Here is a 27,642-nt window from a genome sequence, read left to right on the forward strand (position 1 = left end):
CTCGTCTTTAGAGGAATGTAGGACCGCGGACTCCTCTTCTACGATCTTCACCCTCTCGATCTCAGCAGGCAAAATGATGCCCCCACATATATATCCTCGATATCCCATCTCCAAGATTCTAAACGGGCATGTCCACTGCCAGAGTCAATCGCAGCTCGGCCTCCTCTGACACTTTCTTGGCCTGAGCATTTGTAGTAGCAGCATCATCTTTGTACGAGGATACGAGCTCCTCAGCTTCAGCCCTAACATTGGATAACGCAACAACCATCTCAGTATGAAGATCCCTGTACTTATTACTCTCTGCCCTTGCATCATCAAGTTGATGCCCGACTGAGGCCACCTCCCCCTGGAGGGTATCTCAATCAGAGATTATCTCACTTACGTGCCATCTGAGTTTGAAAATTTCAGAGTCCCTGACTCGGAGCTCCTCCTTCATTAGGACATCTTTCTTCTCAAGCTGCAAAGATCAACCCGAAGGTGTTAAAGCATTAAAGCTGGGTAAACATGTAGACAAAAAAAAGCAAGAACTATATAACCTGCTCAGTAAGATGAGTCCTGTCTCGGGATGCCGCCTCCAAACAACCCCTAAGGCTACGGAGTTCCTCTTCCCTCTTAGTAGAAAGAGCTCTAAGCTCATCAGCTTCCAAGGTGATTTTTTATGCTCACCCTCATAACGAGTCAGCTCGGTTTGAAACCTGGCGAAGGTTTGATTGTAAAGCACCTTGGCTTGAAACCATTAAGGAAACGAGGTTAGCAAGAGAAATATTAGGGCACCAAGCAGAATTTTACAAAAAAAATTACTTGCTAACAAAGCCTGTCGATCTCATTGAAAATAAGCGAGACATCAAGCTCAGGCTTTTCCTCGGGTGCAACAAAATCCTTTCAAGCACATACTTATCTCCGACGGGCGCCCCCGCATCGAAAGACTCTTTATTTTGGGCGTCCTGCATCTCCCTCATAGGAAAAGCCGATCCCAAAGGGGAATTGCTCACTTCAATGATTACAGCTGAATCAATCGGGCCCGTCTCTTGTTCCAGGAGAGCTTCAAAACCAAGCTCCCCCAGACCACCTAACGGATGCACCTCAGCCCGAGGGGAGTTTTTGCCAATGGGTAACTCGGGGATATCACCTGAAGCAACCTGGAAGGACTCTTCAATCCGAGGTAGGACAACAACAAAATCAAGTTCCGATCTAGAAGCCATCGACTTTGTAGTATGTGGGACGGTCAATCTTTCTCCCCCCGCAGGTGCTTCCGAGGAATCATCTTTTTTCTTGCCTTCAGCTCATGGACTCCCAATAATTTCTAGAATTAAGGTTGCCGAGTCAGCCTTAGGTTCTTCCACTTTGGCTTTCTTGGATTTCGGAGAACGAGTCGGCGACTTCCTACACCTTTTCTTCTCTTTGGCGGGTTTCATTGTATCCGCTTCACCAAGTAGTGCTTTCCTTATAAGGGGACCTCCCCTAGACCTGCACAGATGCAAATTATAAGTGCAGGGAATGAGGACGCTATTAGTAATAATTCTTTTGTTAAGTGCAATTACGGCAGAATTGGAGGCTTACCGTGGTCCTTGGCTTCCCATCGAGACTGGGACAAATCGCGCCACATGCGCTCGGCGTATGGGCAAATCAAATCCAGCTGGTTGACCCAACCCGAGAGGTCCTTAACCGCATTGGGGTAAACTACGATAGCTGCATCAGTGGAGAATGTTAGTTCGCAGGCAGATGTATCCAAAAAGAAACAAGGGAACATTTAATTAACTTATCTACTTACGTTTCATGTTCCACCTTTCAGGGAACGACATCCTCTCTATTGGAATCAGGTCTGAAGTCCTAACTCGGATATAACGACTCTTCCACCCACCGTTCCTAACCTCATCGGTACAAGGAAGAAGGGCTCTTGAGGCCGATAGTGGATCTTAATCAGGCCCCCATGAAAGAGTCGGGGACTATACATTCTGACGAGGTGATCGAGGGTGAAAGGAATCCCCTTAATCATGTTCGCATAATATCTGGTCATGTAAACAATGTGCCAGAATGAAGGATGAATTTGGCCGAGGGGTTACTCGATATCGTTTGCAGAAGTCGAGGATCATGGGGTCTATTGGAGGCGAGGATGGCTCCACTAGGCCAAGGATAAATAGATAAGTATACACACTGAGAAAGTCAGCCTTGTATGATGTTATATCCTCCCCCCGAGAAGGAATCTCCACAAGCACCGCATCCCCCCTACGGTAGTCAGTCTTCACCCTTTCTTTGCTATTGAACTAACATATTGGGACACACGTTCGTATCGTCCTGGCTTTGAAGAAGGTTTTTCGGTCTTAAAATCAGAAGTCATTTCAAAGGATCCTGGAACGCATTCCCTGACGCGAGGAGGCATTATTGCTTTACCCTTAGACGAGCGCGAGGATGAAGAAGGCACATCTTCCTGAAGAACAGGGTGGAAGTTTTTGCCATTCTTGTTAAGAGATTTCAGAGGAGAAATGAAAATTGTGTTTCAGGAGAGAACACAAGAGAGAGGTAAGAAGAACTCTTTTGAGGGCTTGGTGGTGCAGTGGAAGACAAGGAGAGAAAGAAGAGGTATTTATAGAGGTCTAACGTGAACGTTGGAGCGAACTAAAGGATATCCAACCGTTGTAATTAATTCAAAGGCTTTTAAGGGCTCTATGAATGCGACCTTTAGACACCTCATTTTGTCATGTCTATCGCTTGATAGGGCGTAACTACCGCCGTGATGGAAGTATCGAAGGGGTAAGAATTCGAGATCATTCCTTATCGTTTTACTCTAAGAAACGTGGGGACTATCTGTAAACAGATAAAATCGAAGAGCCCGATTTTGCAATCATTACGTCTTTTCGTAGCTTTACCTCAAAGGCCTGGGGGTACAGTTCAAGGTTTTGACATCGAGGGTTCTTTATGCCCGACCTCGGGGCTGCTTAAGCTGATGGTTATCATAGACAAACGAGAAGTTTCCTAGGCACGTGGTCAAAGCTGACAACACCTGCAAGAATAGCACCAGTCTGTACCAGACTGCTAAGTAGTTGTACCAGCTACATTTCTTTGTAATACATACACATGTACAATGTTGGGATTTCCCCTCCTATATAAAGGGGACCCTTGTTATTTTTTGCGCACATGACATAATATCATATACTCGATACAACATTCAATACAAGAACATTCTCTGCTCTCTAACACATTCTCTCTTGATTCTATTATTTACATTTATTGCTTACATTTATTGTGTTCCATTGATTATTCTTCATTTATTGCTCGTTATTAATCATAAATAGCCATCATCAAAGCTCTCAAAACTGTTAGTCCTTCATCGGCTATCCATAACTTAGCACATAGCTCGACCTTGAGGCCCCGATTCTCAACCACTCGGTTTGCCTAAATATGCCGCTTTCAAGTTCTTATCTCATTTTCTACTCTCACATGTAGCGTCTACTGCCTAACAAATAGTATAAAAATAAATCACGTATTTTTAGAACCACAAAATCAAATTTAATTGTCATTACCATTTTCTAGGTAAACTACACCAAAGTATCAATCACCAGAGAAAAACGAACTCAGAGCTATGTGCCCGAGGACGTCTTACCATTCTATGACAAGGAAGCAAAAGGCATATCTCAGCCTCATAACGACGCCCTGGTAATCTCTATCCTTTTGAATAAAATTCAAGTTAAACATGTTTTAGTGGATCCAGGTAGCTCAGCAAACATAATGAGATCTAGGGTCGTGGAAGAACTCGGCCTACAAGATTAGATTGTACCTACATCCCGGGTCCTGAAGGGCTTCAACATGGCAAGCGAAACAACAAAGGGAGAAATTTTCTTGCTTGTAAACGTAGTCAGGACCATACAAGATACAAAGTTCCATGTCATCGAAGGTGACATGAGGTATAACGCACTCCTCGGGAGACTATGGATACACAATATGAGGGTAGTGCCTTTAACTCTTCACCAAATGATGAAGTTCCCAACAGAGGAAGGAGTTAAAATAGTCTACGGGGAGCAACATGCTGCAAAAGAGATATTCGCAATCGAGGAAGTGGTGCCGACTCCATAGCTTTCGACCTCGAAGAAGTCGAGCACTAAAGATAAGCAGGTGACCAAATAACAATCACCGCCTCCAACCTCGATAGAGTCGGAGCAATAGGTAATCGAAGATGAAGATGAGGATTTCCTTACTCCTCGAACCTTCGTCATTCCCGAAGAATCTGATGCAACTAAATCAACTATCGAGGAGCTGGAACAGGTCATTTTGATCGAGTACATGCCCGAGAGAAAGGTATACCTAGGAACGGGATTGACCCCAAACTTAGGAAAAAACTCATTCAATTTCTTATTGATAATATGGATTGCTTTGCTTGGTCCCATTTAGATATGAATGGGACTCCACCGAAAATCACCACACATCGCCTAAGCACCGATCCCAGGTTCAAACCGGTGAAGCAAAAAAGGAGGCCTCAATCCGAGGTAAAGCATGTTTTCATAAAGGATGAGGTAACCAAACTTCTTAAAATAGGATCTATTCGGAAGGTAAAGTACCCCGAGTGTCTAGCCAACGTAGTTGTAGTTCTTAAAAAAGGAAACAAACTTAGAATGTGCGTAGATTATAAGGACTTGAACAAGGCATGTCCAAAAGTTTCTTTCCCCTTGCCAAACATCGATCGTATGATCGATGCCACGGGTGACCATGAGATCCTTACTTTTCTCGATGCCTACTCCGGGTACAATCAGATTCAGATGAACCCGGAGGACTAGGAAAAGACTTTGTTTATTACTAAGTTTGGAACTTATTGTTACAATGTAATTCCCTTTGGGCTAAAAATGCAGGAGCTACGTACCAACGCCTAGTTAACAAAATGTTCGAAGAACAAATAGGTAAAAAAATAGAATTCTATATTGATGATATGCTGGTTAAGTCCCTACGCGCAGAGGACCATTTAGTTCATTTGCAGGAAATATTTGCAATTTTGGGGAAATACAACATGAAGCTTAACCCAGAGAATGTGCCTTCGGAGTTTGCTCGGGTAAGTTCCTCGGCTTCATGGTGTCAAATCGAGGTATCGAAATCAACTGCCATAAGATCAAGGCTATCTAGGATATCATGATCGTGGATAGTGTGAAGGCCGTGCAAAGGCTAACAAGGCAAATAACTGCCTTGGATCGATTCATTTCGAGCTCGTTGGATCGAAGTCACCAGTTCTTTTCCTTGCTCAAAAAGAAAAAGAATTTCATGTGGACCATGGAATGTCAGCAAGCCTTAGAAGAATTAAAATGATATATGTTGAGCCCGCCTTTGCTTCACACCCCGAAGGTAGATGAAAGGCTTTATCTATACTTGGAAGTGTCCGAGATTGTGGTAAGTGGGGTACTAGTTCGAGAAGAGCAAGGTACGCAATTTCCTATTTATTATGTAAGCTAAACTTTAGAAGATGCTGAAACTAGGTTCCCTCACTTAGAAAAATTAGCACTTGCATTGATAAGCGCATCTCAAAAGTTAAAACTATATTTTCAATGTCATCCTATACGTGTATTAACCACTTACCCCCTTCGAAATGTTTCGCATAAGGCCGAGCTATCGGGCCGATTGGCCAAATGGGCCATTGAACTTAGTAGGTACGGTATCGAATATCAACCCCGAACGACCATCAAGTATCAAATCCTAGCTGACTTCATGGCCGATTTTACGCCGACCCTCATACCCGAAGTAAAGAAAGAACTCCTATTAATCTTGGGTACAACATCGGGGGTATATACCCTCTTCACGAACGGTGTCTCGAATGTGAAGAGGTACGGGCTTGGCATTGTCTTGAAGCCACCCACAGGTGATACTATTAGGCAATCTATCAAAACTCCTAGATTAACTAACAATGAGGTCGAGTATGAGGCCATGATTACAGGTCTCGATCTAGCTAAAAGCTTGGGAGCAGAAATTGTATACGGCCAAAATCAAAGAGTCTAATTTTATGGTCGTTATGGCACTTCGTAAGACCGCCCCCAGAAGGCTCAAGGTTTGACCCCGAAGGTTCTCAATGATCGACCTCGAGGCAGTTCAAATCGATGGCTATGATGGACAAACGGGAAGTTCCCAAGGCACGTGATTAAAGCTGACTAATTCTATTAGGCTAGTTCAAGCCCGTACCGTGGCATTAAATAGTTGTACCATCCTCAAATCCTTGTAATAAATGCGTTTGTACTATGTTGGGATACCCCCTTATGTATAAAGGGGACCCTTGTCATTTTGTAACACATACAACATTCAATACAAGAACATTCTCTGCTCTCTAACTTAAACACATTCTCCTTTGATTCTATTACTTACATTTATTACTTACATTTATTGTGTATCATTAATTGTCCTTCATTTACTACTCATTATTGACCATAAAGAGCTCTTATCAAAGCTCTTAGAATTGTTAGTCCTTCATCGGCCGTTCACATCCTAACGCTTAGCTCGACCTCGAGGCCTCGATTCTCAGCCACTCGGTTTGCTCGACACACTGCCTTCAATTTCTTACCATATTTTCTAGTCTCACACTTAGCATCTACTGCCTAACAACTAGCATAAAAATAAATCACATATTTTTAGAACCACAAAATCAAATCTAGGTGTAATTACCATTTTCAAGGTAAACAGTTTGGCGCCCACCGTGGGGCTAAAAATAATACTGATTGTTTTTTTACTGGTCTGCTACATAACGCAAGTTATCTTTCACACTTTTTCTTATCCAAGAATCTTTAATTTCAGGTCAAAATGTCTAACTCAGTGAACGCACATGAAAACAACGATCTTGAGGACCATGAAGAGAATGGTGTAGATGTCCCAGGTATTGGTGTACCACTACGAAACCCTGAGGATGCACCAGAGCCAATCCCCATGGATGTGGTCTCACGCAATGCCCAACACGTCGATATAAGCTTCCACACCAACAAGAGTATATGCCAAGAAGACCAATAAGAGGCTTAGAAAACCCAGCTCGGGAGGAGTAAGAGGTTAGCATTCACGTCATCTTTGAGATGTTATAGGCACGACAGCTGGCGATTTCTCAACCGCAAAGCCACCAAAAACCTCCAAGCACAGCGGAACCAGAAGCATCCCCTCAAGCCGAACATGTACCAGAAAGGTCAAGCAACAACGGGTCAATAGCTGACCCCTCCATTATAAAGATGCTCGAGGATCTCACAAAGAGGATCGAATTGGGTGAAAAAAAGATAGAAGCCAACGACAAAAAGGTGGAGACCTACAATTCAAGGGTTGATCAGATTCCGGGCGTACCCCCGATCCTGAAGGGTGTAGATTCAAAGAAGTTTGTGCAAAAGCCATTCCCATAAAATGCCGCTCCAAAGCCCATCCCAAATAAATTCAGAATGCCCGATCTTCTGAAGTACAACGGAACCTCGGACCCCAATAAGCACGTCACTGCTTACACTTGTGCGGTGAAGGGCAACGACATGAGGGACGATGAAGATCGAATCCGTGCTGCTAAAAACGTTCGGAGAAACACTTTCGAAAGGGGCCATTATTTGGTATCACAACCTAGCCCCAAATTTGATAGACTCGTTTGCCATGCTGGCAGATTCTTTCATAAAGGCACATGTCGGTGCCATAAAGGTGGCTACAAGGAAATCCGATGTCTTCAAAATCAAACAAAAAGAAAATGAGATGCTGTGGGAGTTTGTATCTCGCTTTCAAATGGAGTGAATGGAGTTACCACTAGTCTCCGATGACTGGGCAGTGCAGGCCTTCACCAAAGGATTGAACGAATGAAGCTCGGTGGCTTCGAAGTAGCTGAAGCAGAATTTAGTTGAATATCCCGTTGTGACTTGGTCGGATGTCCACAACTCATATCAATCAAAGATTAGGGTCAAGGACGACCAACTAGGAGCCCCCACGGGCTCGGTATTTCCTAGTAGGCTTCCGACAAAGGAATTAAGGCCAAAAAAGAAAGGTACCAACCATACACCGAAGATAGAAGAAATGCCCCAAGCCGTAACATACACTGAAATAATCAAAGGACAGATCGAGGTCAGAATCTTGGGGGACTCGTAAGCAAAGTCGGATTCGATAGACACACATGACTGACGGAGGCACCCCGCTTGTCTGAATACAACTTCAACATTGACGTTTTGGACATTGTATTTGCCATCGGTAAAATCAAAGACACCCGTGGCCAAGACCTGTACTATCAAATCCGTATTAGAGGAACCCTAACTTAGTGTGCAAATTTCACGGCACACACAGTCATAGGACCGAAGATTGTAGACAGCTCCGAGAATAAGTAGCTCGGCTACTCAGCTAAGGGCACCTCTGAAAGTTCCTTAGCGACCAAGCCAAAAGTTTGCTCCGAGAAAGAGAGGCGAATAGGAAAAATGAAAGAGACGAGCCGCAACATGTCATCCATATGATCGTTGGAGGAATCGACATCCCGCAGGAACCCATTGTCAAAAGAACAAAAATATCCATCACCAGGGAGAAGCAAACTCAGGGTTATATACCCAAAGATGCGCTCAAAAAATTCACGCCTAAGAGGGCCTCGATAGAAAAACTTTGTAATGGGCCAAACGGTCAGATGAGTCGTGTCCGTATAGAATAGTTGAGCCCCGACGGCAAAACATGTATGCATGTATCAATTATTTGAAGAAGCATTCTGTTAATATCAAAAACACTTTATGTCTCAAAGAAGTCTACTATTATACAAGCTCTACACTTATAATCCTACGGGAAATGGCTCAAGAGCATAAAAGCGCCCCTGAATACTCGGGGACTGTCATCAACAATCAGTACATCCGAGTCATTGAAAACTCAAACTCATAAGACCTCAAAGAGGCACCCCCTCGAAATAAAGGCCAAGGCCAATATACTCGGGGACTAACTTTTCAAACAAGTTCAAAAAGTTATCGGGAAACAAGTCCAAGTGAAATACCCGAAGGCTATGGCCATATAAACACTACGGTCCTATAAAGGCTATGGCCAAAATAATGCGGCTCGGAGGTGTCCGACTTCCACAATAAATTAAAGGCCTTCAAACATTGAAAATCAGGTTTAATCAGGCTACCCTCGGCAAAATAAAAACATAAAGGGCTTCGATAAATTCAACCCTCGAATAATTAAACGGCTTCGATAAATTCAGCCTTCGAATAATTTAAAGACTTCGATAAACATCAGCCATCAGAAAAACCTCAAGAGGTATTCGGCTATTATTACACAAAAAAGTTACTAATAAAGTTGCGATACGTCAAATCCTCAAAAAACCCAACGGGTACAAAAAACACATGCTAAGGCATACAAAATTTTACTAAGTCTTTTAGCCAAAAAGAGGGAGAAAGTATAGCCACTTTAAAGGCCGAATCGGCCCAACCTAAAGATCCTAAGGGCCGACTTAAAGAGCCCAAGGGCCGATATATAAGAGCCTAAGGGCCGATATATAAGAGCCTAAGGGCCAACTTAAAAGAGCTTAAGGGCCAAAATATATAGAGTTCGAGACCTCGCTCTCACTCAACTCGGACTCAAGAGTCCCATTATTTTTAGCTCATATCGAATTGATTTAAGCTTAGATCGAGGATTAACAAAACCTTAAGGGGTATTATATTGATCAATAAAAACCTAAGGGTTTATTATGTTCTGAGTCCGAATCAAAACTCGGACTGATTGTTTGAATTATCGAAATCTTCCACAAATGAAAACAAAATAAAATTCGACAGAAGTTGAGGATAGAGCAAAAATATACTTTATATTCATGAGGGGTGTTTTACAAAACATATTTACAATGCCCGAAAAGGGCCCTTGCACAGAAAAGAAAAAGAGAACCTGATCTATTTTCGAGGTCATATCCCCGGGAGTGCCATCCTCAAGAACTGCACATTCGTCAGCTCTATCTTCGGGAGCCTCCTCTCCCTCAGGAACATCTTCTTCACCTTTCTCGTCCCCCGAGCCACTCGTTACCTCCTTATCATCGAAAGAGACATGAAACCTGGCATCGGTTTCCCGCGCCTTTGCCTCGGCTATCTCCTCAGCAAGGTCGAACCCTCGGGCATGGATTTCTTCGAGAGTCTCCCTACGGGCTTGGCACATGGACAAATCATTGCTCCTTTTTTCCCGGACGGAGGCCTCCCTCAACTCTGCTTGAATGGTCACAGCGTCCTTTAAGTATATGGCAATGGATTTATTAGCTGCAGCCTTCGTCTTCTCAGCTTCAGCCTTAGCCTGAACAACTTCGGCTCGGGCTCTAGCGAGCTCTGCCTCTAACTCCTCAATTTTCTTAGCCTGGGCTTGACCCTTCACATTAATGCCTCGGAGTTAAGTTTCAGCCAAGGCCAGTTGGGCTGTAACAGCTTCCTTATCGGCAGCGAGCTGATCCATGCTCTCTTTCCATCGATGGCAATCGGCTTTAACTTGATCAACCTCGCCTCGGAGCTGCCCAATCATCTCTAACTTTTGCCGCAACTGAGATATCAAAGTGTTAGCCTCCGAAGTAAGGCCAAGAAAGCCATACTCTGTTAAAATCACAATTATCTGCTCATCTAGCTCGGACTCATTTTTCCGAGCTTTGGCCAATTCAGCCCGGAGGTCCTTAAGCTCCTCTTCCTTTCGGCTACAGAAGAGCCTCAGGGCCTTCTCTTTACCCGAAACTTTCCTATGCTCGGCCTCACATTGGCTCAACTCAGCTCTAAACTTAATGATGTCCTATACATGAAATGAAGATATATCAGTCAAAGGAAAAGGAGGAAAGGAAACAATTACAACAATGAAAGTTAGTATTTACCCGACACAGGAGATGTTGAGCCTCTTCAAAAATGGTGGACGCATCATTGAGGTCAATAGTATCCTCGACCCCAGCAAAGCAACTCTGAAAGGGATCTTCTTCGAGGACCTTGCTCGGATCGGGCATACGCAGAGCGTTAGCTTCTTTGATTGCCTCCTCAAAATAAGTTGGCAAAGAAAGAGCGTGACTTGTTGTCATGGACCCGAGCTCTTCACCCGGGGTGTTCTAATTAGCTTCGGGGGTCTCCCCATTTGCCCCTTCTGGTATATTTGTTGAAGTCGAAGGAACGATCTCAACCTCCGGGGACACGGGGCCCTTACCCGTATCTTTCTTTGGGGTTCCCTCACCACATAATGAGGTCTCTAGTTTGGAGGGCTTGGCGGCCTCGATTGGTTTCCTGGCTCGATGCACCAACGCGGACTCTTCACTGTCATTTTCTTCGTCATCCGGGGAATCGTGGGTCGAATCTGCGCCTGCTTGAGCAAATCTCTTACGCAGCCTTCAAGCAGGGGTTTTCTTGTCTTGAGGATCTTCAGGCTTCGAAACCCTTTTTCTTTTGTTGTCCTTCTCAAACTTCAGGATCGATGACTTGGTCCCTTCCCCGGGCGGGGCTGGCCTCATTTCGGAGATATCTCTGATGCCTGCACAAGTAAATATGAATAAGTTGATGCCACAAAAGAATGGAAAACATCTAAAACTTGAAAAGAAAATTTACCATGATGTTTGGCCTCCCATTTGTCCCTCGATAGACCATGCCATTTGCGCTCATCATACGAGGAGGTCGCGGCCAACTTTCGGATCCAGTCCTCGAGATCGGGTACAACGTGAGGTGTCCGAGAAACAACTGCAGAAAAGATAAAAATATTATTATGGGATGTGGAAGTTGAGTATATATAGATATTAGGGAGAATGACTCCACTTACGATTATAATTTCATCACTCCGGGAACGACATTTTGTCCCGGGGAATGACGTCTGAAGTCCTTACTCTAACGAACAGGCTCATCCAACCCCGATCCTTGGCTTCGCCGTTACTGGCAAATAAGGCTTTCTTCGTGTGACGTTGTAACTTGACAAGCCCTCGAAACAGCTGGGGCTGGTATAGTCGAATCAAGTGGTTGAGAGTGAATTCCAACCCCTTGGCCTTTTCGGAAAAGTAGCGCAGCATAATCACGATGCGTCAAAAAGAGAGATAAATCTGGCCGAGGGTGATTTCGTACGTTTTGCAGAAGCCGGTCACCACCGGATCAAGGGAACCCAGTGTGAAGGGGTAAGTGTAAACACTTAAAAACCCCTCTACATGGGTAGTAATGCTTTCCTCGAGGCTCGGGATCTGAACAATGACCTCATCTCCCCAGCCAGTGGCCTTCTTCATATCCTTAAGGTGCTCGTCCGATATCAAGCTAAGATATCGAGATGCATGCTCGCATCGGCCTAGGACATTGGAGGGATTTCCAATACTAAAATACTTCTTAATAACACAAGGGTCGGGGTGATTTCTTCAAGAGTCCGCGGCATCATCAGTTTGGCCGACTGGGAGGTAGAAGAAGACGGCTCTTTATCTTTATTGGGGACCGTTTTGGATGTTTTAGCCATGATTTCAAGCTAAAGAATATAGACTGTATCAGAATGTTATGTTTTTATAAGAACTTGGCATTTTTTGGCGCTTATGAAGGCGGTGGAGACAGTGATTAGAGAAAGAGATGAAGAAGAAAAAGATGTAATAAAAGAGTAAAGTTCTTTACTCAAAGGAATAGCCTCATATTTATAAAAGGGCAACGACGGTTCGGCGACGCTAGTGGCTGACCAATACTGGCGTGCATTCAATGTTTTGGGGAAATGGATTGATGGGAAGTTTCAGTCACTTCGAATGCCTGTATAACGGAAATGATGTCGTCACTAAAGACTTTGGAAAAACGAGGATCAAATCGTTACTTATCATCTTATTCTAAAAAACGCGGGGACTATCTGCATACGATTAAAATCGTATGCCTCTAATTTATAGGCCCGAGTGTCCATCCTAGGCCTAAGTACGGGCGAGGTCGAGTTCGAGACCGACTGATCAGACTTGAGCTCAACGCCAGAGTGCGATGCCCGGAGATAGGAGTGCGAGGAATAGTGGGTCCAAGTGTGCTCGACCCTGAAATAGTATCGTTATGGATTTATACCAGAACGAGTTAGATTCCTGCCATGTCCCCAAAGTCATGGCTCAAATCCCGGAATAGGATTGTACGATTCTGTACTAGGCGGTTAGATAGCTGTACCTTGAATATTCCTTACTGTAAATAGAAATATACCTTATTTAGGGGTTCTCCTATTATATAAAGGGGACCCTAATCATTTGTAACATCATCTAATCATTGAGAAAAGAATATACTCTCTACATTTTTGCCTACTGCCCATCAGAATTATCCTTAGCTTTAGTGCTCTTACTTTACTTTTCTTACTTAATTGTTCTTATTGCTTTAAGCCCACCTCAAGGTCACTAAGCTCGAGGCCACCGCTGTCAAGCAACATTGGTTTGATTTGCTTTTTTCTTTCATTTATACTTCATATTTCTTGATTATTAATTGGTATTGAACTAAATCACATATCTTTAAAATAACAAATCAAATTTGATTGTTACTCGTATTTTCGAGGTAGATAAAAATGGAACTTTCTTACGGGCACAACTAGACAATAGATTATACCTTTCATATTAACTAGTCCCTCCATTTCTATTTAAGGGAATACCTTATCTTCTTACTCGATTTCAAAGAGAATGACAATTTTTTTTTTTAAAATTTAAAGATAAATGTTACATAAACTTTTTGTTTTATCCTTTAATGAATTTTTTTGTATAACTTAATGAATTATTTAAAATCATAAGTTTCAAAAGTCTTTAAATTATAAGTTCTAATATTTTTTGTTCTTTATAGTGCTATTTGAACATCATGCCCCTTTACAAGCTTAAATTTAAGAAAATGATCTTTTTAGATCTCTTATGTGTAAAAGACAGATCTCTTATGTGTAAAAATAAATCTCTCATGCGTAAAAAAAAGAGGTAGGGTCATAAAATAAAAAACAAGTTTGTAAAGAGCCAAAAAATCAATTGATCTGTACTTCGTGCATATTAAAACTCTGTCACTTAAATTTGAATAAAAGGAGTATATTCAAATACAGAAACAAAACCGCATCACTGCTTTAAAAGATTCAGGGGGTAACTAGATTTATGAACAAACAAAAATAAATGAAATGGTAGAATCTTATTGTAAAACTTTATTTACAACTACTCACACTTACTCAACCAAATCTTATCCAGTTGCGCCTTACAATATACTAAATACCGACGATTATCATACACTCAACACCACACTTACCATTGAGGAAATCCACAGTACAATGAACTCGTTTAAACCCTTAAAAGCGCCAAGACCTGATGGCCTATATCTCTTTTTTATTTCAGAAGTACTGGTCCTATATTGCAAATTCTATCACATCCTTTTGTCATGAAGTTTTCAATAACCAATACCTTCCTCCAATAGCGAACAAAATGTATATGTGTCTCATTCCAAAAAAATTCCACCCATCTTCAGTTACCCAATTAGACCCATTGCCCTTTGTAATACACTTTATAAAATAATAATGAAAATTATTGTTAATAGGATCAAGCCTCTATTACAAAAGCTTATTAGTCCTGAACAATCAGATTTTCTAAAACAACGTCGTACTTCTGATAATGCAATTATCGTGCAGGAAATTCTAAATTATTTTGGTAAAAAGAAAGGCAAACAAGCAAACTTTCTTTGAAAATTAAATCTTAAAAAAGCTTTTGATCAAATGGGTGTGCATTCATTAAAGATACATTACATTACTTCAACTTCGCAGCCCCATTAATTTCACTAATTATGTCCTACATCACTACCTTATTCATCTCCATTTTACTAAACAGAAAACCCATAGAATTCTTTACACCTATAAAAGGAATCCGTCAAAGTGACCCACTCTCACCATACAATTCATTTTATGCATGGAACGACTATATCGTCAAATTCATACGGCCGTAGATTATAAACAATGGATTCCAGTCCAATTATCCAGTTGAGGTCCATCTATCTCACACTTACTCTTTGTTGATAATATCATCCTGTCTTTATGTCTCATAACTACCAGTATTCATACAATTATCGATGTACTTAACACATTTACTCACAAGTCGGGACAAAAAATAAATTATGCAAAGTCAAAAATATTCTTCTCTAAAAATACTACTCCTCATGATAAACAGACCATCCTTACTTCATTTTGTATGAAAGAAGGTGTCAAATTTGTAAAATATCTAGGCTTCCCTCAATTCACTCAAAGACTCATCAAAGCTGGTTACCAATTTATCATGGATAATATATTAAAACAAGGCTAGCTGGATGAAAAATTAATATGCTAAATATGGCAAGACGAAAAACTTTAATTAAGTCTAAGTTAAACTCAATTCCAACTCATGTTATGCAAGTTATTAAACTTCCTCACAATATCATAGATTATATGGAAAGGGCCAACGAATTTTTTTTTTTTTTTTGAGGTACAACACAACGTAGAAGGAAACCGCACCTCGTAAAATGGAAGACTATACAACAATCAAAGAAAAGGGGTGGAGGTGGGAGGTATTCAAAACATAACTATGAAAAATAATGCTCTACTAGGTGCCTTAGCTTGGAGATTGTTCACATCACCAACAATACAATGGGCTTCTATACTCATCAATAAGTATGCAATAAAACCAACCAACATCAATTTTTTAATATATGAAAAGTTGTCAAATTAGGTTGGCAAGATTGTCAATAAGGCCTACTATGGCACATTGCCACCAGACAACATATACATTTTTGGACGGAGCCTTGGGTTGGGCCAAATATTATACTCAAGAACATTGTTGATGGCCCACTACCAAACAACGAACAAAGTTCCACATTGTGCAACATTTGACCCAAGATATGGTAAACATCAATGCCTTACCTTTTGAGCTACCATTAACTATTGTAAACAAAATGCACAAAATTTATATACAACCATTACATAATTCACAAGTTTATGACCAACTCATCTAGGGACTAACCCCTAACGGAAAAGTTACAGTGCAATCTCTGTACTATAAACTACAAAACACATAGGTAGTTCAAAACTTTAAATGGATATGGGCATTACAGTTGCCACAAAAAATTAAGTACTTTCTTTGATAATTGGGCACAATCGCTTACCAACTGCTGCATATCTTTATAAACTTCATATTAATCCATTCACAATCTGCCCTATTTGTCACAAAGATGAGGAAATCATTGCCCATTTATTATTCAATTGCCTCAAGACACAACCTCTTTGGAATAACATGGGAATCACAACACTCATACAAATATTGGGATATAACGATGACCTACCACTACACAACATTTACACCCTCATCTGTACTAACAAACAAATGCCATCTCAAATCTCAGCCAAAATACTCTTACCATAGGCCTTATGGCACATTTGGCACTGCAGCAATAAAAAGATTTTTGAAAATGTTGAAACAATCATTCCTTCCAACATATCCTATCTCAAGAGGCAGAATACCACTATATAATTCAAAAGAATGCTATACAACCACAAATTAAAATAATGTACATCAAATGGAAACCACCCACTGCAGGAGCCATTAAACTTAATACCGATGGCTCCTCCACTGACACGCCTCCTAAATATGGGTTGGGTGGGGTCTTCCGCAATTCAACTGGCAACTGGCTACTAGGCTATGCTGGAAGCAAGCCAACGGAAGACCCTACTTCAATGGAACTATGCACTTTGCTACAAGGATTGCACATTGCCTAGAGACACAAATTAATACCACTGAAAATCAATGCGGACTCTATCGAGGTAATATCTATGCTACAAAACCACAACATGCACTACTCATCTCTACTGTTTGAATGCATGTACTTACTCCGCCAGCTGGGTTGACCATGTATTATGCATACATACATGGAGCAGAATCGGTTCCTGATAGGTTAGAAATATATGGTGCCACTATGGCAATGAGAGAGAATTTGAATCTACTCGTCCAACCGCCAACCTTTTTGATAAACGAATTAAGTAAATATCTAAACGGCACTATCTACCTAAGAAAAACTACTTCTGCACCACTCGCTTCTATTTCTTTTTGTTTAGATGCACCATATACGGGATGTAAGAGCATGGACTCTGATATGAATCAGTCCAACAACTTACTTACATCTTCTTTTTGTAACCTAGGGTAAAGCAGGCCCCAAGCTCCTTGTAAATTTAACTGTCTTTAATATAAAGTTATTTCGTCGGTTCACCAAAAAAAAAGAATAAAAGGAATATATATAAAGAAATGTTATAAATATATTATATTATGGATATTCATTTAGTACTCCGTTATAAACAAGCTTCCTGAAGAAGCTTATCCATATGGGACTCCGCCGTAAATATGTTTATCTATTTAGTACTCTATTGGAAATAAACCTCCTGAAGAAGCTTATCACTTCGGTACCCGGTTATGGATAAATATTACCCCCGGTAGAAGATTATCCATACCGGGTATAATAAGCTTATCCTTTCGATACTCCGTTATGGATAAACATTAACCCCGGTAGAAGATTATCCATACCGGGTACAATGAGCTTATTCGTTTAGTACTCCATTATGGATAAACATTACCCCCAATAGAAGATTATCTATACCTGGTACAATAAGCTTGTCCTTTCAATACTCTGTTATGGATAAACATTACTCTCAGTAGAAGATTATCCATCTCTGGTATAGTAGCAGCTTACACAGCAGCTTCCTTTCTTCTATAAATAGAAGAGATTTCAGTTCATTATGTACATCAGTTTGAATTCGAATAATATATCAGTTTCTCTCTATACTTGTCTTTACTTTACAGTCTTTATTTTATAACATGTTATCAGCATGAGGCTCTGCCATCTCGAGCAAATACTTTGAAAGTATCTGAGGTATGAACTTTCTTTTTCTATATAATGTCAAATCTGTATAAACATGAATTTGTAGACCTGGATATATCGGGCAAAAGCTACATGTCTTGGGTGTTTGATGCTGAAATTCATCTTGATGCGATGGGTCTGGCAGACACCATCAACAATAAAAATCAGGCATCAAACCAAGACCGTACCAAAGCAATGATATTCCTACGCCATCACCTTGATGAGGGCCTGAAAATGGAATATCTTACTATTAAAGATCCAGTCATACTGTGGAATAATTTGAAAGATAGATATGACCACCTAAAGATGGTCGTTCTTCCACAGATACGTTATGATTTGACTCGTCTAAGGCTACAAAATTTTAAATCTATAAGTGAATATAATTCTGCTATGTTCAGAATTATTTCCCAATTGAAATTATGTGGTGATAATATTACTGATCATGATATGTTGGAGAAAACTTTCACCACTTTTCATGCCTCGAATATGCTCCTTCACGTGACGACCCGGCCGGTCGTCTTAAGAATTAATACCCCGATCCCCTATTAACTGCTTCCCTCATCTTTATTTCTGCTATTTTGATTTGCCGGGATGTTCGGTTTTGAGTTTCGGAGAGTTTTGGTACACTTTGTCCCTAAATGAGAGCTTAAGTTTGGAAAATTTGACCGTAGTCGGAAAAGTGTGAAGAAGGTCTCGGAATAGAATTCTGACGGTTCTGTTAGCTCTGTTGGGTGATTTCGGGTTTAGAAGCGTGTTCGGATTGTGTTTTGGAGGTCTGTAGCTAATTTAAGCTTGAAATGTCGAAAGTCGAAATTTGAAGTTTCCGGTTCGATAGTGAGATTTTGATCTGAGGATCGGAATGGAATTCCGGAAGTTGTAGTAGCTCCGTAGTGTTGAATGTGACGTGTGTGCTAAATTTTAGGTCATTCAGACGAGGGTTGATAGACTTTTTGATCGAAAGCGTATTTTTAGAGTTTTGGAGTTCTTAGGCTTGAATCCGCGGTTGATTCGTTGTTTCGATATTGTTTTAGGTGTTTTAAGGATTGGTATAAGTTTGGAAAGTGGTATTGTACTTGTTGGTGCCTTTTGTTGAGGTCCCGGGGGGCCTCGGGATGGTTTAGGGAGGTTGTCGGAAGAATTTGGAATTGTTTGAGTAGCTTCAGCTTCTAGTTTTCTGTCATAACCGCACCTGCGGTTGGGTCCCACAGGTGCGTATTCACAGATGTGGAAATTGCCATCGCAGAAGTAGAAATGGGGAGGAACAGTAGGTGCCGTAGAAGCAGGAGAATTTCCGCAGGAGTGGTACCTCATCTGCGAATGGGTAGTCGCAGGTGCGGAAACAGGCTGAGTTAGTGATTGTCACAGATGCGACCGTTGGTCCACAAAAGGAGGACCGCAGGTGAGCTCCCATGACCGCAGAAGTGGTTTACCTGGGCAGAAACATATAAATTCTTGCCTTCGCGAATTTTAGCTATTTTCACCTCTTTTCAAACGGGAAGAAGCCTTGAGGAGCACTTTCAAGGGATATTTTCAGAGGAGTTCATTGGGGTAAGGTCTTTGGTCCCTAAACTCATTATTGGGGTGATTTTTATCATTATAAACATGAAAATTTAAGGAAAATCAGTGGTAATTTCGGGGATAGGGCTTGACTAATTAGAGACCTTTGAGTGATGATTTGAGGGACCATTTGAGGTCCGATGTTGGTACTTTTGGTATGACTGAACTCGTGAGAGTGTGAGGATTCTGGAAATGTAAATTTTACCTGATTCTGAGATATGGGCCCGAGGGGCATTTTGGTCATTTTATCTAATTTTGCGTATTAGCTTAGAATTTCTTTGTAGAATCAGTTACTTGAAGTGTTATTTACATTATGACATTGAATTGAATAAATTTGGGCCATTTGGAGTTGAGTACTCGTGGCAAGAGCGTGGTTTCAGATTGATTTGAGTTGGTTCGAGGTAAGTGGCTTGCCTAACCTTGTGTGGGGGACTTTCCCCTTAGGATTTTTTATATTTGATAATTTAAATACCTTGTACATGAGGTTACGAGTGTGTACTTGAGCTAATTATTGAAAATCCGGTTTTCTTTAAGTAATTTCAATTGTGTTCCTTTTCCTGTTTTATACTACTTGCAATTTAAGCATGTTGTTAGCTTAGAAAAGCATGTTTAATTGACTAAATTGCTTATTTGCTTAAACTGTCTTAATTGCATTATGTGGAGCACATTAGGTTAGAATTATCTGTTTACTTGGTACGAAATTTAGCTTAATTGAGTATTCCTTATATTGTTGCTGCGTGTTTTACTTTGGGACTACGGGACGGCATCCCGGGAGATCCCTAGCACGTATATTGAGGATACCAAGAGATCCTTGTGATACCAAGATATCCCTAGCATATATTGAGGATACCGAGAGATCCTCGGGATACCAAGAGATCCCTAGCATATATTGAGGATACCGAGAGATCCTCAGGATACCAAGAGATCCCTGGTATATATTGAGGGTACTAAGAGATCCTCGGGATACTGAGAGATCCCCGGTTATTATTCTTATGAAGAGTGGTATTTCCTTGTGACTATTTTTGCCTCTAATTCAGTTATTGAGTTCCTTATTTTCATGTATTAAATTCTTATTGTTAGCTTTCAACTGTACTACTTATCTTATTCTGTCATACCTTTTATTTTTATTATATCTCAATAGGGCCCTGACCTTCCTCGTCACTACCCGATCGAGGTTAGGCTTGGCACTTACTAAGTACCACTGTGGTGTACTTATGCCCTTTTTGCGCATGTTTTTCATGTGCAGATCTAGGTATTTCGACCCAGTCTTATCACCCTTGAGGCGAGGCGACTGCTCCAGAGACTTCGAGGTATAGCTGCCGCGTCCGTACACTGAGGAATCCCTTTCCATTCTATCTTGTAGTGATAGCCCTTCTATCTTTTCTGTTGATGTAGACATTCTGGAGTTAGAGCATTTTTATTATATTTGTAGCTTGTGATTCATGGGTTTCTGGGTTTTGGGAAAAAGTATTAGTTTTTGAGAGCTAATATTGTGTATGCTGAGCGGCACTTTTAAACGCTATTTTATTACTCTATTTCTGTTTTAAATTTTTTTCTTTCGCAAATTGGTTTATCTTCCGCATTTTAGGCTTACCTAGTCGTAGAGACTATGTGCCGTCAGATGGTTCACGGAGGGCGAACCGGGGTCATGACAAGTTGGTATCAGAGCTCTAGGTTCATAGGAGTCATGAATCACAAGCCAGTTTATTAGAGTCACGCTGATCGGTACGGAGATATCTGTACTTATCTACGAGAGGCTATGTATCTGTTAGGAAAATTCCACTTCATTTGATTTCCTTGTCATGCGAGATTTTGATATCACAATTCTAAACTTCTATCTTCTATTCTTTCACAGATGGTGAGGACACGCGCTACCCGAGATGATCAAGCACCCGCGCCCCCTACTGCAGCCGTCAGAGGCCGGGGTCATAGTAGAGGGCGAGGACGCATACGTGGTGCAGCCGGAGCACTTATGTGAGCTGCCACCGAGGTACCACCACCAGTTCCAGCTGGAGTCCAGGCACCTGATATGCCTACTGCTACTACTACTCAAGCACTTCAGGAGACTCTAGCACAGTTCATAAGCATGTACACCACTCTAGCTCAGGCAAGGTTTCTCCCCCTTGTTGCAGCTACATCTCAGGCCGGGGGAGGGGCACAGACTCACACCGCCTGCACTCCTGAGCAGCTAGTGCATGTTGAGAAGGTCTTATTCCTGTGCAGCCTGCAGTCCGAAATTAGCTCAAGGACAAGGCAGCAGTTTTCGCGGATTAGCAGCTGAGGCTTGAGAGGTTCAAGAAGTACAAGCCTCCTGTATTCAGTGGTCTAGCATCAGATAATGCTCTGGGATTTCTAGATGAGTGTTACCGCATTCTCCATACCATGGGTATATTAGGGTCGAGCGGGGTTTCCTTCACTACTTTCTAGCTTCGAGGAGCCGCCTATGAGTGGTGGTACACCTATGAGTTAGACAGTCCGGATGAGGCTGCTTCACTAACTTGGACTCAGTTTTTAGATCTATTCCTGAGAGAGTATGTTCCTCAAAGCCTCAGGGATGCATGGCGCGTAGAGTTTGAGCATTTGCGATAGGGTTCTATGACTGTCTTAGAGTATGCTGTCTGTTACACTAGTTTGGCTAGACATATACCAGCCTTGGTTTCTACTATTCGCGAGAGGGTTCGACAGTTTATTGAGGGCCTTATTCCCAGCATTAGGTTTAGCATGGATCGTGAGTTAGAGATGGATATTTCTTATCAGCAGGTGGTGAGCATTGCTAGGAGGATTGAGGGTATGCATGCTAGGGAGAGAGAAGAGAGGGAGGCCAAGAGGTCTCGAGAGTCGGGCCATTATTCTAGTGCTCGTGCCCGAGCTGCAGGTCATCATGGTAGGGTTTATATGAGTCGCCTTGTTCATTCAGCCCTTCCAGCAGCCAGTGGTATTTCAGCTCCTCCTAGGTCTTAGGAGTCTTATTATGCACCTCTGGTATCTAGCGCGCCTCCTGTGCGGGGTGCTTTTAGAGGTCAGTCCAGCAGACCTGGCCCAAGCCAGTCACAGCCGCCACGTCTTCCTAGAGCATGTTTTGAGTGTGGTGACCACACCATGTGGTGAGGGATTGTCTTAGACTTGGGAGGAGTGCGCCTCCACAGACTTCTCAGCCACAGCGCGCACCGCAGAGCTCTCAGGCTATGGTTACAGCTCCAGTTGCTACCCTATCTGCTCAGCTAGCTATAGGTGGAGGTCAGGGAGGTAGAGGTCACCCTAGAGGGGGAGGTCAGGCCCGATACTATGCTATTCCTGCTCGTACCGAGGTTGTTGCCTCTGATTCTGTCATCATAGGTATTATACTGGTTTGTCACAGAGATGCATCGGTTCTATTTGATCCAGGCTCCACTTACTCTTATGTGTCTTCTTATTTTGCTACACATTTGGGTGTACCTTGGGATTCTTTGAGTTCCCTTTTTATGTTTCTACTCCTGTGGGAGATTCTCTTGTTGTGGACCGCATTTATCGGTTGTGTTTGGTTACTCTTAGTGGTTTTGAGGCCAGAGCCGATTTATTATTGCTTAGCATGGAAGATTTTGATATTATCTTGGGCATGGACTGGTTGTCGCCCCATTATGCTATTCTTGATTGTCACGCCAAAACCGTGATGCTGGCTATGCCAGGTGTACCACGTATTGAGTGGAGGGGTACTTTAGATCACACTCCCAGTAGAGTTATTTCTTTTCTTAAAGATCAGCGTATGGTTGAGAAGGGGTGTGACGCATATTTAGCTTATGTGTGGATGTCAGTATTGATACCCCTTCAGTTGATTCAGTCCCAGTAGTACAGGATTTTCCCGATGTGTTTCCAGTTGATCTTCCAGGCATGCCGCCTGATAAAGATATTGATTTTGGCATTGATCTGTTGCCAGGCACTCAACCCATTTCTATTCCTCCATATCGTATGGCTCCTCCTGAGTTGAATGAGTTGCAGGATCAGTTATAGGAATTGCTTGATAAGGATTTTATTCGGCCTAGTGTATCACTTTGGGGTGCTCCCGTCTTGTTTGTGAAGAAAAAAGATGGTTCTATGCGTATGTGTATTGATTATTGTCAGAACAAGGTTACAGTGAGGAACTGTTATCCTTTGCCTCGTATTGATGATCTGTTTGACCAGCTTTAGGGCGCACGAGTGTTTTCTAAGATTGACTTGCGCTCAGGTTACCATCAGTTGAAGATTTGGGAGCCCGATATACCAAAGACTACTTTCAGGACTTGGTATGGTCATTACGAGTTCCTTGTTATGTCATTTGGGCTAACCAATGCCCCAGCAGCCTTTATGCATTTGATGCATAGTGTGTTCCATCCATATCTTGACTCGTTTGTCATTGTCTTTATTGATAATATTCTGGTGTATTCCCGGAGTCGGGAAGATCATGAGCATCACCTGAGGACAGTGCTTCAGACCTTGAGAGAAAAGAAGTTTTATGCTAAGTTCTCGAAATGTGAGTTTTGGTTGGATTCCGTGGCATTCTTAGGCCACATGGTGTCGAGTGAGGGTATTCAGGTGGATCCGAAGAAAGTAGAGGCCATGTAGAGTTGGCCCAGACCATCCTCAGCTACAGAAATTCGTAGTTTTCTCGGCTTGGCGGGTTACTGCCGTCGATTTGTGGAGGAGTTTTCATCGATTGCAGCCCCTATGACCCGACTAACCCAGAAGGGTGCTCCGTTCAAGTGAACAGAAGAGTGTGAGGCAAGCTTTCACAAGCTCAAGATGGCTTTGAGTACAACCCCAATTTTGATATTTCTTATAGGTTCGGGGTCTTACACTGTCTATTGTAATGCCTCGAGGATTGGCCTTGGAGCGATTTTGATGCATGACGGTAGGGTGATTGCCTACGCATCCAGACAGTTGAAGGTTCACGAGAAGAATTATCCAGTCTACGACCTTGAGTTAGCTGCCATTGTTCACGCCCTTAAGATCTGGCATCATTATTTGTATGGTGTCCCTTTGAGATTTATACTAATCATCGGAGCTTGCAGCACATGTTCAAGCAAAAGGATCTAAATTTGCGCTAGAGGAGATGGTTAGAGTTACTGAAGGACTATGATATCACTATTTTGTATCACCCGGGCAAGGCCAATGTGGTGGCCGATGCCTTGAGTTGCCGGGCAGAGAGTTTGGGGAGTTTGGCTTATTTACCAGCATCGGAGAGGCCTATGGCGGTGGATGTTCAGGCCTTAGCCAGCCAGTTTGTGAGATTGGATCTTTCGGAGCCCAGTCAGGTTCAAGCTTGCGTGGTTTCTCGATCTTCCGTATTTGATCGTATCAGGGAGCGTCAGTATGATGACAATCATTTGCTTATCCTCAAGGACAAGGTTCAGCATGGTGATGCCAGAGATGTGACCATTAGTGATGACGGGGTATTGAGGATGCAGGGTCGAATTTGTGTACCCAATGTTGATGGGCTTCGGGAGTTTATTCTGGATGAGGCCTATAGTTCGCGGTATTCCATTCATCCAGGTGCCGTGAAGATGTATTAGGATTTGAGACAGTACTACTGGTGGAGGTGGATAAAGAAAGATATAGTTGGATTTGTAGCTCGGTGCCTCAAGTGTCAGCAGGTGAAGTATGAGCACCAGAGACAGCGTGGGTTGCTTCAGCAGATAGAGATCCTGGAGTAGAAGTGGGAGGAGATCACCATGGACTTTGTAGTTGGGATCATATGGACTTTGAGAAAGTTCGATGCTATTTGGGTGATTGTGGATCAGCTGACCAAGTTCGCGCACTTCATTCCTGAGTGTACTACCTATTCTTCGGAGTATCTAGCGGAGATTTATATCCGGGAGATTATTTGTCTGCATGGTATTCCAGTTTCCATCATTTCAGACAGGGGTACTCAATTCATATCACGGTTCTGAAGGGCCCTTCAGCATGAGTTGGGTACTCGGGTGAAGTTGAGTACAATATTTCACCCTCAGACGGACGGACAGTCCGAGCGCACTATTCATATTCTTGAGGATATGCTCCGTGTGTGTGTGATTGAGTTTGGAGGGTCTTGGGATCAGTTCTTTCCATTGGCGGAATTTGCCTACAACAACAACTATCAGTTCAGATGGCACCATATGAGTCTTTATATGGTAGGCGGTGTAGAGCCCCGGTGGGTTGGTTTGAGCCAGGCGAGGCTAGATTATTGGGCACAAACTTGGTTCAAGATGCTTTGGAGAAGGTCAAGGTGATTCAGGATAGACTCTGTACAGCCCAATCTCGATAGAAAAGTTACACGGACCGGAAGGTTTATGACATTTCCTATATGGTTGGAGAGCAGGTTCTGCTTCGGGTTTCGCCTATAAAGGACGTTATGAGATTTGGGAAGAACGGGAAGTTGAGTCCGAGATTTATTGGCCCTTTTAAGGTGTTGAGGCGTGTTGGGGAGGTTGCTTATGAGCTTGCCTTACCTCCCAGCTTGGCAGGAGTTCATCCAGTAATTCATGTTTCGATGCTTCGTAGGTATCACAGTGATCCGTCACACGTGTTGGATTTCAGTTCAGTCAAGTTTGACAAGGATCTATCCTATGTTGAGGAGCTAGTGGCAATATTGGACAGGCAGGTTAGAAAGTTGATGTCAAAGAACATTGCATCAGTGAAGGTTCAGTGGTGGGGACAGTCGGTCGAGGAGGCGACCTAGGAGACCGAGCAGGATATACGCAGCTGTTACCCTCATCTTTCACTACTTCAGGTATGTCTCTATGCTCATTTGAGGATGAACGAATGTTTAAGTATAGGAGGATGTGACGACCTGACTGGTCATCTTAAGAATTAACGCCCCGATCCCCTATTAACTGCTTCCCCCGGCTTTATTTCTGCTATTTTGATTCGCCGGGATATTCAGTTTTGAGTTTCGGAGAGTTTTGGGACACTTAGTCCCTAAATGGGAGCATAGGTTTGGGAAATTTGACCATAGTCGGAACAGTATAAAGACGGCCTCGGAATGGAATTTTAATGGTTCCGTTATAGCTCCGTTGGGTGATTTTGTGTTTATGTGCATGTTCGGATTATTTTTTGGAGGTCAATAGCTAATTTAGGCTTGAAATGCCGAAAGTCGAATTTTGAAGTTTCTGGTTCGAAAGTGAGATTTTGATCCGAGGGTCGGAATGGAATTCTGGAAGTTAGAGTAGCTTTGTAGTATTGAATGTGACGTGTGTGCAAAATTTCAGGTCATTCGGATGAGGGTTGATAGACTTTTTGATTGAAAGCGTATTTTAGAGTTTTGGAGTTCATAGGCTTGAGTCCGCGGTTGATTTCGATGTTATTTTAGGTGTTTTAAGGATTGGTATAAGTTTGGAAAGTGGTATTGGACTTGTTGGTGCCTTTGGTTGAGGTCTTGGGATGGTTTAGGGAGGTTGTCGGAAGAATTTGGAATTCTTTGAGCAGCTTCAGCTGCTAGTCTTCTATCATAACCACACATGCGGTTGGGTCCCGCAGGTGCATAGCCGCAGAAGCAGAAATTGCCATCGTAGAAGCAGAAATGGGGAGGAAAAACAGGAGCCGTAGAAGCGGGAGAATTTCCACAGGAATGGTACCGCATCTGCGAATGGGTAGCGCAGGTGCGGAAACAGGCTAAGTTAGTAATTGTCACATATGCGACCGTTGGTCCACAAAAGGAGGACCGCAGGTGCGCTCCCATGACCGCAGAAGCGGTTTAGCTGGGCAGAAACATATAAATTCTTGCCTTTGCGAATTTTAGCTATTTTCACCTCTTTTCAAACAGGACGAAGCCTTGAGGAGCATTTTCAAGGGAGATTTTCAGAGGAGTTCATTGGGGTAAGGTCTTTGATCCTTAAACTCGTTATTGGGGTGATTTTTATCATTATAAACATGAAAATTTAAGGAAAATCAGTGGTAATTTGGGGGTTAGGGCTTGACTAATTAGAGACCTTTGAGTGATGATTTGAGGGACCATTTGAGGTCCGATTTGGTACTTTTGGTATGACTGAACTCGTGAGAGTGTGAGGATTCTGGAAATGTAAATTTTACTTGATTTTGAGACGTTGGACCGAGGGGCATTTTGGTCATTTTAACTAATTTCGCACATTAGCTTAGAATTTATTTGTAGAATCAGTTACTTGAAGTGTTATTTACATTACGAAATTGAATTGAATAGATTTGGGTCATTTGGAGTCGAGTACTCGTGGCAAGAGTGTGGTTTCGGATTGATTTGAGCTGGTTCAAGGTAAGTGGCTAGCCTAACCTTGTATGGGGGACTTTTCCCTTAGGATTTGGTATATTTGATAATTGAAATGCCTTGTTCGTGAGGTTACTAGTGCGTATTTGAGCTAATTGTTGAAAATCC

At 42.3% G+C, this 27,642-nt stretch overlaps 1 protein-coding gene across 1 annotated transcript; it reads right to left on the reverse strand.

Annotated features, from left to right (window-relative positions):
- Positions 1-1,283: 1,283 nt before the first annotated feature.
- Positions 1,284-10,972, reverse strand: LOC138873772 (uncharacterized). The gene is made up of 5 exons (XM_070152250.1): positions 10,775-10,972; positions 10,342-10,695; positions 9,820-10,287; positions 2,247-2,428; positions 1,284-1,467 (listed from the first exon to the last, which is right to left on the reverse strand). The coding sequence occupies exons 1-5, from the start codon at positions 10,970-10,972 to the stop codon at positions 1,284-1,286; spliced, it is 1,386 nt and encodes a 461-aa protein (XP_070008351.1).
- Positions 10,973-27,642: the final 16,670 nt, after the last annotated feature.

The sequence above is a fragment of the Nicotiana sylvestris genome, chromosome 7 (assembly GCF_000393655.2).
Source record: "Nicotiana sylvestris chromosome 7, ASM39365v2, whole genome shotgun sequence".
NCBI classification, from domain to species: Eukaryota; Viridiplantae; Streptophyta; class Magnoliopsida; order Solanales; family Solanaceae; genus Nicotiana; species Nicotiana sylvestris.

Coding starts and splice junctions, on each gene's coding strand:
- LOC138873772 (XM_070152250.1), bottom strand. CDS start 10,972: ATGACAACAAGTCACGCTCTTTCTTTGCCAACTTATTTTGAGGAGGCA. Junction 10,696..10,774: donor CTCAACATCTCCTGTGTCGG/GTAAATACTAAC, acceptor TTTCATGTATAG/GACATCATTAAGTTTAGAGC. Junction 2,429..9,819: donor TGACCTCGAAAATAGATCAG/GTTCTCTTTTTC, acceptor CCTGTTCTTCAG/GAAGATGTGCCTTCTTCATC.